At 44.3% G+C, this 12,990-nt stretch overlaps 1 protein-coding gene and 1 long non-coding RNA gene across 2 annotated transcripts in view; one reads left to right on the top strand and one right to left on the bottom strand.

Annotated features, from left to right (window-relative positions):
* LOC117152514 overlaps window positions 1-5,947 on the bottom strand; it is a 12,270-nt gene extending 6,323 nt beyond the window's left edge. Inside the window, exons 1-2 of the long non-coding RNA XR_004462908.1 lie at window positions 5,806-5,947; window positions 5,281-5,730 (exon numbers count right to left, since the gene is read on the bottom strand). This is a non-coding gene — a long non-coding RNA (uncharacterized LOC117152514). The remainder of the gene's footprint in view (window positions 1-5,280; window positions 5,731-5,805) is intronic.
* LOC100748671 (zinc finger CCCH domain-containing protein 13) overlaps window positions 1-12,539 on the top strand; it is a 19,107-nt gene extending 6,568 nt beyond the window's left edge. The window contains exons 2-8 of the mRNA XM_003494869.4: window positions 2,405-2,451; window positions 4,644-4,786; window positions 5,853-6,071; window positions 8,649-9,343; window positions 9,433-9,632; window positions 9,741-9,906; window positions 10,120-12,539. Of these exons, the coding sequence (XP_003494917.1) occupies window positions 2,415-2,451; window positions 4,644-4,786; window positions 5,853-6,071; window positions 8,649-9,343; window positions 9,433-9,632; window positions 9,741-9,906; window positions 10,120-11,740 (3,081 nt within the window). The 5' untranslated portion in view covers window positions 2,405-2,414 and the 3' untranslated portion in view covers window positions 11,741-12,539. The remainder of the gene's footprint in view (window positions 1-2,404; window positions 2,452-4,643; window positions 4,787-5,852; window positions 6,072-8,648; window positions 9,344-9,432; window positions 9,633-9,740; window positions 9,907-10,119) is intronic.
* The last annotated feature ends 451 nt before the right edge of the window (window positions 12,540-12,990 follow it).

The raw sequence follows: 12,990 nt of genomic DNA, 5'->3' as shown, positions 1-12,990 counted from the left end.
TCGAATCGAGCGCGCGCTCACATCGATAAGGTTACTCAACGATAATCCAAGTGCCGATTACGGGAAAATCGACGAGAAAGCGTATGACCTCACCGCAAAAACCTTTTCATGGAACGTTTGATCGCGACGAGCTAAATCTATTCGCAGCGTATCGATAAGCGGCCGGCTGGCTTCTAACAGCTTTTTCCACTGCACAATGATCCGTGATTCGAGTTTCCGGTGAACGTGAGCTACGTTTACTCCGTATACGATTGCGATATATATGTATAACGGTAGGAACAACGAAACGAAACTAGAGAGAAGTCAATTCTCACGTTCTGCTTTTAAGTAATTGTTTTTACAATTGAGAGCGCACGATCGAGAGAAACGCTCGAGTTGCTAAAGCACCTGACGCGGGATAAATGTTTGAAAAAATGCGGAAACTCGTACGAATGGACGCGGAACACAGTCATTCGATGACTGTTTTCCTTCGTCGCTTCGTCGTTATTGCCACTGTCCAACGTACAACCTTTCCGTAACAATGTACGATAACGCAACGTCGATAGCAGTTGCTCCAAGCACGAGGAAATGAAAGCTTGCTGCACCAACCTGTACGACTTTTGAAGGCTATCGGGTTTTCTAACCACGCCTTGTGTCGATGGTTTATCTGAAAAATCGCGAATGTCTCGAAGGAAGAAACAACGGAGGCAACCACGTTCCAAATACGTACGATAATAATTGCTCCTGCATATAGAATGGAAAATATATCCCTGCCAGTAGAATTTTTACGAATTCCTCGTGTACGACGGACATTGTTCGAGCTTTAAGAGCGAGATTCGCTTAGAATTTCATTTCCGGAGAACGCCTCGGAGGATATTCGAAAGCACCGGGTATCGTAAGGTATTTAAGAAACGAAGTGGGTCGGACAACTGGTCGTGCTAGCCATAACTTCCGGCGACCTTTAGCGGTCGCGAGATGACCGTTACGTGTGTTGTAATATAACGTAATTTACCGTAAGGTAACGTTACGAGTGTCGCGTTCCGCGCACAACTCGATAAAGAGGAATCCTCGGTTTGTCCGTTGGAGGAAACGTATTTGCATTATCCTGGAATAGCCGGGGGGCGTTTCGAAGTGTCTACGCGATTCTGCAAGCGAGTCGAATGGCGAGAGAATTCATTTCGGCTTGATTTTCTAGCCATTTTAGAAATAGCGTAGAAACACGATCGCGTAATCGTGGCTTCTCCCGAACGGGACGAACAACGCGACTAAATTTCCCAGCAGGCCTGAGAACTCGCACAACGGTTCGTCGTGACACGAGCAAAGAAAGCAACAACGAAACTTGTGTAACCGAACAACGCGGCGATTCTCTATCTCCGAGAGGAACGCAGTCATCCTTCTGCTTTTTCCTGCCGCTTTTACACAAACGATAACGATCCGTCTGCGAACTGGAGCGCGATAGAGCGCTTAATTAATTCGAAAATATGCCGCGATTAACCCGAATGCTCTACATTTTTTATCCAAAACCGAGGCAAGACTAGAAAATTCCGATCATCGAATCCTATACCGAACAGAGAGATCCGTAAACGTAACTTTCAATGGCTTACGTTACGGTTTTCGATCCGTTCGCCTTAAGCAGAAATTTCTATAGTTGGAAAAGCAAAAATCGATAAAGACGAATTAAGCGCTGTCGGATGTTAATGTAAATACGACATAATTCGTTTCAAAGACGGAAGATCTATATCGTAAATCGTCTCTTTAATCGGGGAAAGGTAAAAAATACCGAATTACGTAGTCAAAAGCTATCACGAAAGCCAATCTTATCTCCAAACTACTTTCACCAGTTTCCGTTTCGAAATTGAGAGAATCTGCTCTGAATACATCGAAAGCTGAATCTTCGAATATCGTCCGCTAGATTTATCGAAATATATTTCTGTAAAATCGTTGCCATCTATGCGAATTCTCTTCGCTATTTGCTCGTAGAAGGCCGAGTAGGTGTTTCGAAAAAGTTTCATCCGTGAAGTAGAGGAGCAGATATACCGGGTACCCTAAGAGTGAAGTTCTCTTTGTTCTAGTAATTAACAGAAGTAGCATGCGCAGCAGTGACGACAAAGTCACACCCGGTATTACGTGATCGTACATTTATATAACACCTACATTATCCTTGCATTATATGGTTAGCAGTGGTGACAGCACAGAGAAAGTTCCTAACCGTTCCCATATGCTCAAGTGCCTGTACCGGTCTACGGTCGACGCCAGAACTACGTCTCGATTATGCTTTATACAACTCGATATCGAACTTTGGCAATCCACGTCCACCTCCGTGTCAATTTTTAATACGATCGTAGCTACGATATTGCGTCAATGCCGAAACGCTCTTACGAAATTCTTGCATCGAATTAATTAGAAATATTTCTGCCTGTTACAGTAGCGCCAACATGCGGGAGAAAAGGTGGCTTCTGCTCGCTCTGTATGGTAAGTAAAACATACGCTTCCAAGACTCGCTGCCAAACACGATGATCTCCCTGTGCCATTTAAAACATAACGCACACAATATACGCAATATCTCCGGGGTGGTTTAAATTCTCGATCGTATTTCGATGGAAACAAAAGCGCAGTTAGCGATGGTTGCGATGTGACAGAGCTTAGTATTTTTGGACTCTCCATATCCGGAGAGGAATGCCGAAGACAGCGGTCGACCTTCCATCCGAGAGTTTAGCATCCATGTTATTCAAGGTTCGTTCACACCGGCGTCCCACGTACGTATATTCATCCTTCGGTACGAATCGAGTTCGCTTCATAGAGTTTGATACGGTAGGACGATCGAATCTGTCAACTTATTTTGAAAAAGAAGATGCTACGATTCGTATTCACGACACAGATAAACCGCGTACGTGTGACGCGCGAAAGAACTTCACAGAAAGAATCCACAAAGGAAAAGAGAAACCTGTTGTGCATATCAACAAGTCCGCTTCCTTTGTCCTATCGCGACGTGCAGTGCGAACCGACGAGCTCCGAAATTCTCTATCGATCGAGGCATCGGAAAAACGAGACGAACGTATTACAAAATTTCGAGCAAGCAGCTTTCGTCGCTAGCCGACACAATCCTTTGGACGTACAAGCAATCGTCCGACGAGACATTGTTAAACGATCGCGTGTACACTTAACGCGGTTTCTGACATTTTCACTTGTTCGACGACTATTCGTTTCTCGTATCGAGCGACAGCCAGCCGAGGCCTTCGAAAACTTGTTTGAAAGCTACCGAACGATACGGTGTACCCTACGCTCGCGTCTCGATTCCTCGGCATCGCAAAAATTTTCAGCCATAGTTTTGCACGAATGTTTACCATTCTTAAACTAGTTTACGTCGCCGATCTTTCGAATAATCTCGGTACTACCATTGATCGATGTATCGCGCGTGATCGTGGAAAAGTTGCGATTAACTTCTTACTTCGATTCTCCTATCTTATCTTCAAACGTAAGAAACTTCGTTAACGTAACGTAACGTAAGAATTAAATGACGCGATTGGATGGAAAATGAGCGAAAGAAATTAGTATCGTCGCGCCCTTTTTTTAACGAGAATGCCATGACATTCCCATTCGAGCGGGAATCGAAAAGACAATCGTTAGTTGGCGATACGATAGAATCGGAACGAAGCAATTTGTTTAGACCGCCGCTACGGCAGTCTGTTTCGTCACGAAAATGTTTCGCCGTTACATTTCCAGCAGGGGTGTGCCCGCGCCAGCGTTTCTCACAAACGGAATGCGAGCACGTTCCCATAATTCATTTTTATGCAACGTCGCCGGTTGCTCGTTGTTATCGATTCCAGCTTGGAAAACCACGATCCCGTTACGAAGGTGCACAACCGCTGCCGGACGACGTGTTTTTCAACATCGAGGACGTTGACTCTCCGAAAAGGACCGTAAGGAGACCCTCGCACCCACGTCGATCGTCCGATCCACTTCGCTATCGGACACCCCTTACAAAGAGAGTATCGGCGAAAGTATCGCGTTTTTTTCCACGGGACGACGAGTTATCCTGTCTGGTTCGAAAGGTTGTCGCCAATCCGCCGACCTTGAACCGGTTTGATTTAATTAGACGTAGTTGGTGCGCAAAGATTTTGCGATAATTCAAGTTCATTAACGGGATATCGTTATGGTAGCGAGAAAAAAATAAGAGACACGGCAAAGGTTTATCCTTGAACGCTCGGTCCGACGAAAATAAAATGATTAGACGTATCGTATCGTACAATCTGCTCGTAAATCAACGAAAGTCACCCACGAAAGAAACGATCGATAGACAGCCTTGATCTGCTTGAAAACAATTGCCCAACCGAACGCATTCACCTGCGCCGCGAAAATTGCAACACTTAAAACCGAGCTCTCGCTGCTCTTCTCATGCGCAGGTTTCGCAACGCCGACGCTTCTTCGTGACTTATGCAATCCGTGAATGCGTATCGGCCTTTGATTATTTACCATGTGTCTAACCGGTGTCCCATTCCAGCACGTTCCAGCGATCAAACCTGTCCCGTTGCTTTTAATAGTCACGTTTCGATCGACAACGTTTACCGCAATACGGGAAAACCGAAGGGGAAAGATCAACTACGAAGTTTCGGATAATATTTCGTCTTAACGACCAATATCGAATATTTTTTTCACAATTTCAGGAATTCTGTTGACCAACGCAGTTTCAGCCGAACGAAAGCCTACCAGGCCGAAATTCAAGATCGCGACAACTTCCACGTCGACGACCACAAGCAGCACCACCGAAGACAGCCACGTCCGCGAGAATGAAAACGAAGATACGGAGGTACGTCCTAACGAAGTAACATTCTAATCGCAGACATGCAGATATAATTGCGCTCAACTCTTTTTGGCGTATCTGATCGAATCGAGACGTTGCTCGCGTAGCTCCGAGCACTGAATTTATAATGCGAAGCGTGGTTGTAGCGCGATCCTGTCGTGTTGCGCCTCGATTTACCGCTGCAGGAATAGAACGGGCAGATCGTTTATCGTCGATGATGCAAATCGCGTTGATGATGCTCGAGTCACGACAAACCACGCGTCTGTTTCTATTTTCCAATTATACATGCCAGTGTACTTGATGCAACGAAACGAAGATGCATAGAGCGAAAGATCGCGACACCGGTAGCATCGTCTACACGATACGTCTCTTTACGAGCGTTTCTCCCAAATCGTTGTAATCTCCCAGATCGTTTAGATCTCTCGATTACGCCACATTCATATCAAATTAATTAACGTCTATCTAAAGCACCGTTGGGGCGCGTTCAAAGACAAGTTTACCTTCACATAGAAACGGCATCGTGACATCATCGAAAGTAGCATCGCGAGCACATCACTGACCGTTACCAAGAGCCACGGTAGAACTACGATGCATTAGATAACTACCGTCTCACAGGCTAGATACGCGCTACTACGCTCGCAAACGTGCGGACGCTTGCTTAACTTTCGACAGAATGGCAATGTTTGAAAATTACAAATAAAAAGACTCGGAAATCCTTAGAAAATTTGTATCTGTAGGCGTCTGACGTGAAAAAGGACAATCTTGTTACTCAACCAGTTGCTTATTCTCAGCTCGTTCGACCGTCAGGCTATACGTAGACACGACAAAGAAGATTCTTCCAAATCAATAGCGATGTCGTGATTTTGGCAATAGTATTTAAAATCAATTGACACTTGATCGAATTGTGTATTTGATTTTAATATACTATGATATACGTATATACGTTGACTCTAGAAAAAAATAGTAAATCTTAATGATACGCACGTTTTGTTATTACAAATCGATCAACGTGTCCAGATACTTACGAGTGGTAATGTAACTGATCGAGAACGCTGTTCGTGATTTTCTTCAGACGATCACAACGGTGGCCAGCGAAACGAACGCGACGACTGGACACGTCCTCACAGGAATCCCGCAGATCGATTACATCTGGGACCCAAATCTGCCTCGTGAACTGAACGGCTACAATCTCAGCGATTATCCGTTTTACAACAGCATACCGGAGGACATCGACTTTAAATGCGATGGTCTTCACGATGGCTTTTACGCAAGCGTGCCTCACAAATGCCAGGTGAGAACTATGACTCTTCGTAATTATTCTGCTTGACGCGGTATCAATCGCTTAGCTATTCTTGGCGATGAAAATTGGTGGACTTTCTCTTTCTGTAAATAAAGTGAACATCTTGAAGGATATACACCGTCGACTCGAAGATGCCTCGATGGTTCCAAAGGGGAACGAGCGCTCGACCGTTCGCTTATTCTCTCCGTTATTTTACGTTCACGATCATTTTGCATAATTGAGCGAACTTTGTCGTTTATCGTTTCTCGTTTCTCGGAGACCTTCTTAAAAGTAACGCGAAGATTCCTACAACGGGGAAGTCGCGCATAAAACTGTAAGATCGAGGAAAAGTTAATCCGCGTGTGGAAGAACGCCAGTTGCTTCTCAACTATTTCGAAATGTCGAAATTTCATCAACCATGTAACGTACACTTACTAATACGTAATACATCGTAGTAATAAAATTTTAAAAAGTTACGTGTGACGCGTAACATGTTCGCAAACATTTTCCAGGCAGATGTCCAAATACCTTTCCGAGTCGCTTTAAATCTTTGCCCACTCTCGCGAATTTACTTGACAAATACCAGAGTATTCTTTATCAGGAGGGACGCTATGAGAAAAAACACAATGTGTACGATGAAACGTATGCAAGTATCGAGAAACACCGTGCGTAGCGTTCTTGCGGAAATCAGTCCGTAATCGCGAAACGATCGTGAAACGTGGGACCGATCGCGTCCATTGCAAGAGTAAAAGTGGGTATCGTGATCGCTCTAGTGAAAAGGAAAGTCAGTGTCATCTGGATGAATGCCCGGGAAAGATTTTCTGACAAGGTGTATCGTCCACTCGCGCAATGAACAAACGTCAACGGTCCGTGACTGCGGTTTTCCCGTTTCTATCGACGGGACGAGCACCGACCGCGAACGAAAGAGATCACATTTTGATGGCGAGAACCATCCTTCTTATCCATCAGGTCTAACTAGTTCCTGCCACGACGCAAGTCTATCCTTTTCGTAATATGTTTTACGAACACAAAACAAAACGATCAACCTTATGGCAAATAGAGAAAAGAAAATTCGCGATCCGATATCGAGTAGAACAAAAAACTGATCGATTCGAAAATCGTCAAACGTTTCGAGCATTCTAAAATCGATCGTCCATTTACGTTCAAAGCAACGGAACCGAAACTGCAAGTTTCTAAATAATCGAGAAACAAACGAAACGAATTTAGCGGACGATTTAGTACTTGAAAAGAAAACGCAAATTTTACACCTCGACGTAGTACGCGTAGGAGAATGCTGGTTGGAAAAGCGAGAAAGACGAGGTTGTGGCGGAAAAAACACGAAGAAGAGAGGAGACTTTCGCGGTCCGATACACTTCCCGTCCCTGACCGTTTCGAGATTCACGCGCGGCGATCTTGCGATTGTGAAAGCGATTGCAAAGTACCCCTTTCCGACGTTCCTTATCGATTGTTTAGCCCCAGCTACCGAACGAATGGGCCTATTGTCATGCAAATGTTCGCAGATTCGCCTCGCTCAGCCCTCCGTGAAGCAACGATGCCGAGGCAAAACAGGATATCATACAGAAACAAGTAAAAGAAAAATTCTTCCGAAGCAAAGCGGATCGATCTGATAGAACGTTACACGATTAGACGCGTGTTTCGCTTCATCCAACTTATTATCGCTAAAATGGTTTTACGATACTTTTCGGGCGATCGTGCTTCTCCGATAACCGTTCGCGATCGAGTTGGCCGTACGTTTGACATTTAGCAGCTGGAAGTTGAGCAATAATGGCGATCCATCATCGCGAAATCGCTCGACTAACCCGGTTCGAGATGCTTGGAAACAACAGCAGAGTTTCGAGTAATTTTAAACCGAGCGCGTTCTTGTCATGCAGATACGCAACGAGTTACTTCCTGCAATTTAGAACAGCGGACTCTGACTTTCCAATAAAATTACCAAAGCATAGAGAAACTACAGGCTGTTGGAGACTAGCGAGCGCGCACGCGAAAAGATTCGATTAAAAATTGGGATAAACGAGAAAAAATAGAATAACGATTGGCCAACGAAGGAAGTAGTCGAGGATCTCCGTCCGTCGTTCAAGACGGTGAAAAAATGAACGAGACAGCGTGTCGAAGAAACAAAGTCGAACGAAGAAGTTGTTGTACGAAACAACCTGGACGTGCTCTGAATGATTCTAGATAATACCTTTAGATAATCCGACCAGACGGTCGTAGATACTTTTACAGAGACAAGCCGCCTATATGTGTAACACCACCAGACGCGCTTGTGGTAATTACTCGAGCACACGTAGTCACGGTGTGAAAGCTACGATAGCTTCTAGCAACGACGAGCGTCCGTGTTCGGTGAAAAGTATGTTACTAGTGTCGAAGATCGTTTCCTAAAAAAAAAAAGTGATCAAAATGTTCCCGACGAGATAGATACTCCTTGAAGAAGAAAAAAAAGCGCTCCTACTTTCACGAATTCCGAACTTTCAAAGCTTCTTCATTTTTGATTTCGACATATCTGTAATTTCATCGTGATCTGTTTGTTTTCATGGTAAATCCAATAATTCGCGTTTCTTCTTTTTCAAGGTGTACCACCACTGCCTTTTCGGAACGAGATACGACTTCCTGTGCGCGAATTTCACGGCGTTCGACCAAAAGACCTTCATCTGTCACTTCGTCTCCGAAGTCGACTGCGCCAATTCGAAGAAATACTGGCACAGGAACGATGCCCTTTACAAGGCCACTACAACGTCCACAACATCCACGTCGACGACAACTACCGTGGCACCGGTAACAGCCGCCGCAGGACGTCAGCTACCGAGGGACAGAGATCTTCCAAGAAGAAGAAGACCCTTCAGAAGACGGCCAGCGTACGATTACTACGACGAAGAATATTACGACGACGATTATAGTCGACCACGTGGCTACAGCAGAGACGACTACGACTACGACGACCGAAAGTACAGAAGAGACAGAGATCGTGACTTGAGAGATCGGGATCGTGACTTCCGAGATAGAGACGTTCCAAGGTCTCGGGAAGGAATCCCCAGGGACGACAGAGATCGTGACGCGAGCGCCAGGGATCGGTATCCGCCTAGAAACAACAGAAGAGACCCTACTAGGGCGAGAGATCCTCTCGAGGAAGATACAAGAGTCAGATCTAGAGATCCCGATCAAGGATCAAGGTCCGCGTCTAGAGAACTCGACGACACGGAATTGGACGATCGACGAACCGAGTCGAGGCTTAGAGACACCGACGATCGTCGGTACTCCGATAAAAGGTAATTCCTTCGTGAACAAAAATGCGAATGTTTTACCGTTTGATAGTTTGATAGTTGATAGACGACGAATTAAGCAAATTCTTTCGTAGATATAGAGACGATTACGACGATAAAGAAGCTGGTTCTCCGCCTTCAGGCGCGACTGGAAACTCGGATGGCTTGGTAAAACCTGCAGCACCTGCAACATCGGTCTACGCAAGACCGAGAACTCCTCCGAAAATTCGAAGACCCGTGCCGCTTTCCGAACAGGACAGATACGCGTACAAAGCTACAGCTGTTCAATCGACCGGTAAATTTCTTGTGCCGACGATGTTTGAACGATTCGTCGTATATGTCGATTAATTTAGATTAAATAGGATACAAGATTTTAAACGCGCGCAATCCACGCTCTTTGCAGAAGAACCTCGAAGAAGACCGGTGGACGTTGCAGACGATGACTATTACGAAGACGAGTTAGAAGATGTGAGGCCGATTCGAAGACCACTGAGAAGGAGACCAGCTTATAGAGACAGGGATCGAGATTTCTATGACACCATAGAAAGGGATAGGGGCCGACCCTACAGGTAAGGTAACGTACGTACACAACACTGATACAATTATCTGTATATTCGTCTGTCGTAACTAATCGATCGCAACACATTATCTAACGATACCGTAACATGCGTAATGCGCGAAGTAACATACGTGCCTAACACAGCAACATCATCGAACGTACATTCATATAAAAGATACAGTTACTTCGGGTTAAAGAAAATTAACAAAATTTCTAATTTCAGAACTCGATATCGGGACGACGAAGACGACCTGCGATCGAGAAAACACTCGGATCGCTCGAGAGATCGCTACTACGATCGAGATAGGGATCGGGGTGTAGAACGTGGAAGGGATCGATCCCTCGATCGTGGAAAGGATCGTAACGCGGAGAGACCACCGGATCGTGATCGAGGAAGAATACAAGACACGGACAAGCCAGAAAGACCGCATCGACCTCAAGATAAAGAACGCGAGCCAGATCGTTCTAGGACGGGTTCAAGATCCAAGGATTTACAAGAAACTACAGACTCGGCCAGAAGAGGCAATGGTTACGATCGCACGGAAAGGACCACTACCACTACGACGACTACCACGTGTTTGCCCGAACAGCTCGTTCATAAAGCAGAATCGATTTCGAAAGAACCAACGAACGATAGACAAGCTTTTGCCGAAAAACAAGCAAAATCTGCGCAGGCTCAAACAACGCGAACGCCGATCGAGGATGGAGAATCGTATCGAACGAATCAGCAGTCGGATTACCAAGAACGAGATCAGGACGAAAAGCGTGATCGTGGCCATTATCATACCGCGTCGTTGGAGGAATACTCGCAAGATTATTACGACGAACCGGAAGATCCACCCGCTCCACCACCAAGAACCACGGTTCGCATCGTTAAACGACCCTTCTTACCATCTAGAGGCGGGAACCCTAATCCAAGAGGCTTGTCTCCGGTCGGTGTGAAAGCTACCACGTCTAAGAAGGAAGAGGACAGACCGACTGAAAGGACAAACGTTCAGGAGAGAGGAAAAAATTATTACGTGCATGAGGAAACGCAGGACAATCTCGAGGAATCTAATCAAGAGCCTAAAACGCAACAAGAGGAGAACGAAAATCACGATACGTACAGGAACGTTCAAACAGAGAGTCAGCATGGATATAACGACGAATATGATACATCTATAGCGAGACCTGCGATTAGAAGGCCGACTGAGAGACAAAGGGAAGAAGAACAACAAAAGACTATAAGCGATGCGTTTGTTCGGACATCCAAGCAGGAACAAATAGAAAATGAACAGAACTTTGGAGGACTAGCCAAATGGCCCACCGAGGAATTTTCCAATCAGCAGAGTAACGAAGGAAACGTGCAGATCTCGGGTTCGTTCCGTAACAAAGGCCGATTAACCGTAACCGAAAACTCAAACGTTTACGGGTCTACCTTTAAAAACGAAGAAGCCGAGGAGCAACCAACAGGACCTCAGAGTTACAGAGTGAAACAAAGGCTGAACGAGGTGACGCATCGTTTGCAGGATATCCCGGAAAGCGAGTACGACGTCACTTTGAACGACGCATTAACGCCTACGCTGAATCAGGAGGCAAACTTGCCCAGTGGATTCGTTCTACCTCTTCACCGACAACTAGGAAGAGACGCGGTTCTACAATCATCCGAGAATAATTACAAAGTTTCCAGGCCCGTGAATCAACAGCAGCAGAAACCATTCGTTTCTAATTCTCAATTTTTGCCAGCAGTTAGCAACAACGACAGACTAAGAACCGTATATTACAGAACGCCCGAAACGATTCAGATCGGTGGAGCGCAATATAGGCCGCAAAGAGGATCATGGCACGATTACACCGGCTACTGAAACAAATACTAACGACGAAGAAATCTTGACAGAAAGCTTTGGAACGTTAGGAAATCGGTCGATTCGGGCACGTTTCGTCGATCGAACGTTTCAAGGAACAATCTTTTACAGAAGCTAACTTCCTTTCAGAATAAAGGAATTTATTAGACCCTTGGTCGTGTGGTCAAACTTTTCGATGTCTTTCATAGGAGGGGATAGGAAAGCGGATGGTTTTCGTGTATTAGATCTTGAAAGTAGAGGACGAATATCCGAATAATCAAACTACTACGCAGAGAGGCGAGCAAATATCGAGCACAGTTAAAGCAAATCATCACGAATCCAGAAATTAATGACCTTTTATTCGACCGAATGATCGAAAAACTATCACTGTCCAAAATAGCTTTTAGCATTAGTATCGACGACGTTAAATTCATTCTATCCTGTAGTAGTTTTTCAAAAACTATGTTTTAAATATTAGCCACTTATTAACTAGCTTAACTTATTAGCTGTTCAACTATTTTTATTTTATTAACTGTCACAGTATAAATCTCTGATCGAAGATGTAAATTACAACGGTTTCTACTTTCGGCTAATCTTGTAAATATGCGCACGATTATTCACTATTCCTTCGGATTAAATTATTACTCCCAGTGCGATGATACGCGTGTAAACAGTTTTCTACGAAAGCACATTCGTCGTCTCGATTTTCTTTTCGACAATAGTAGCAAGTAAGTTTTCTCGAGTATGCATTTTATCTTTAATGTAATGTAAATTATACCAGTCTTGACGTACGATATTAAAGAGTGACAAAACGTATAAATCTAATTCGTATCCCAACATGAACTTCGTTGCGGCCCGAATTTCCTTCCCTCTTCAACATCTATATTTAAAATATTAATATATTAAAGAGTGACAAAACGTATGAATCTAATTCGTATCCCAACATGAACTTTATTGCGAACTGAATTTTCTTCTTTCTTCAACGTCTGCACTCCTCTCTGCGCGGTCAAGCTCCTTTCTTCTTTCTTCCTTCTTCTAGTTGACGTTTGCTATAAAAATATTGAGATTGATTAACCTCGAACACTGCATATAACGACGCGACTACTAAAATTAATTATTAAATCGACCGACAGTCGATATGCATATATAAACGTTACTATTTTATATTAAATGTATTTCTTACTAATTTAAAAAAAATTTTTTAACTAATTTTAAAAAGATATATGCAGTGAACGAAGGTTGATCTCGTAGCCATTAGCTCGATATTACGT

The sequence above is a fragment of the Bombus impatiens genome, unplaced genomic scaffold (genome assembly GCF_000188095.3).
Source record: "Bombus impatiens unplaced genomic scaffold, BIMP_2.2 scf_4016, whole genome shotgun sequence".
Classification (NCBI taxonomy): Eukaryota; Metazoa; Arthropoda; class Insecta; order Hymenoptera; family Apidae; genus Bombus; species Bombus impatiens.
Note: the sequence above shows the minus strand (reverse complement) of the source record. Positions and strands in the feature narration are given on the sequence as shown.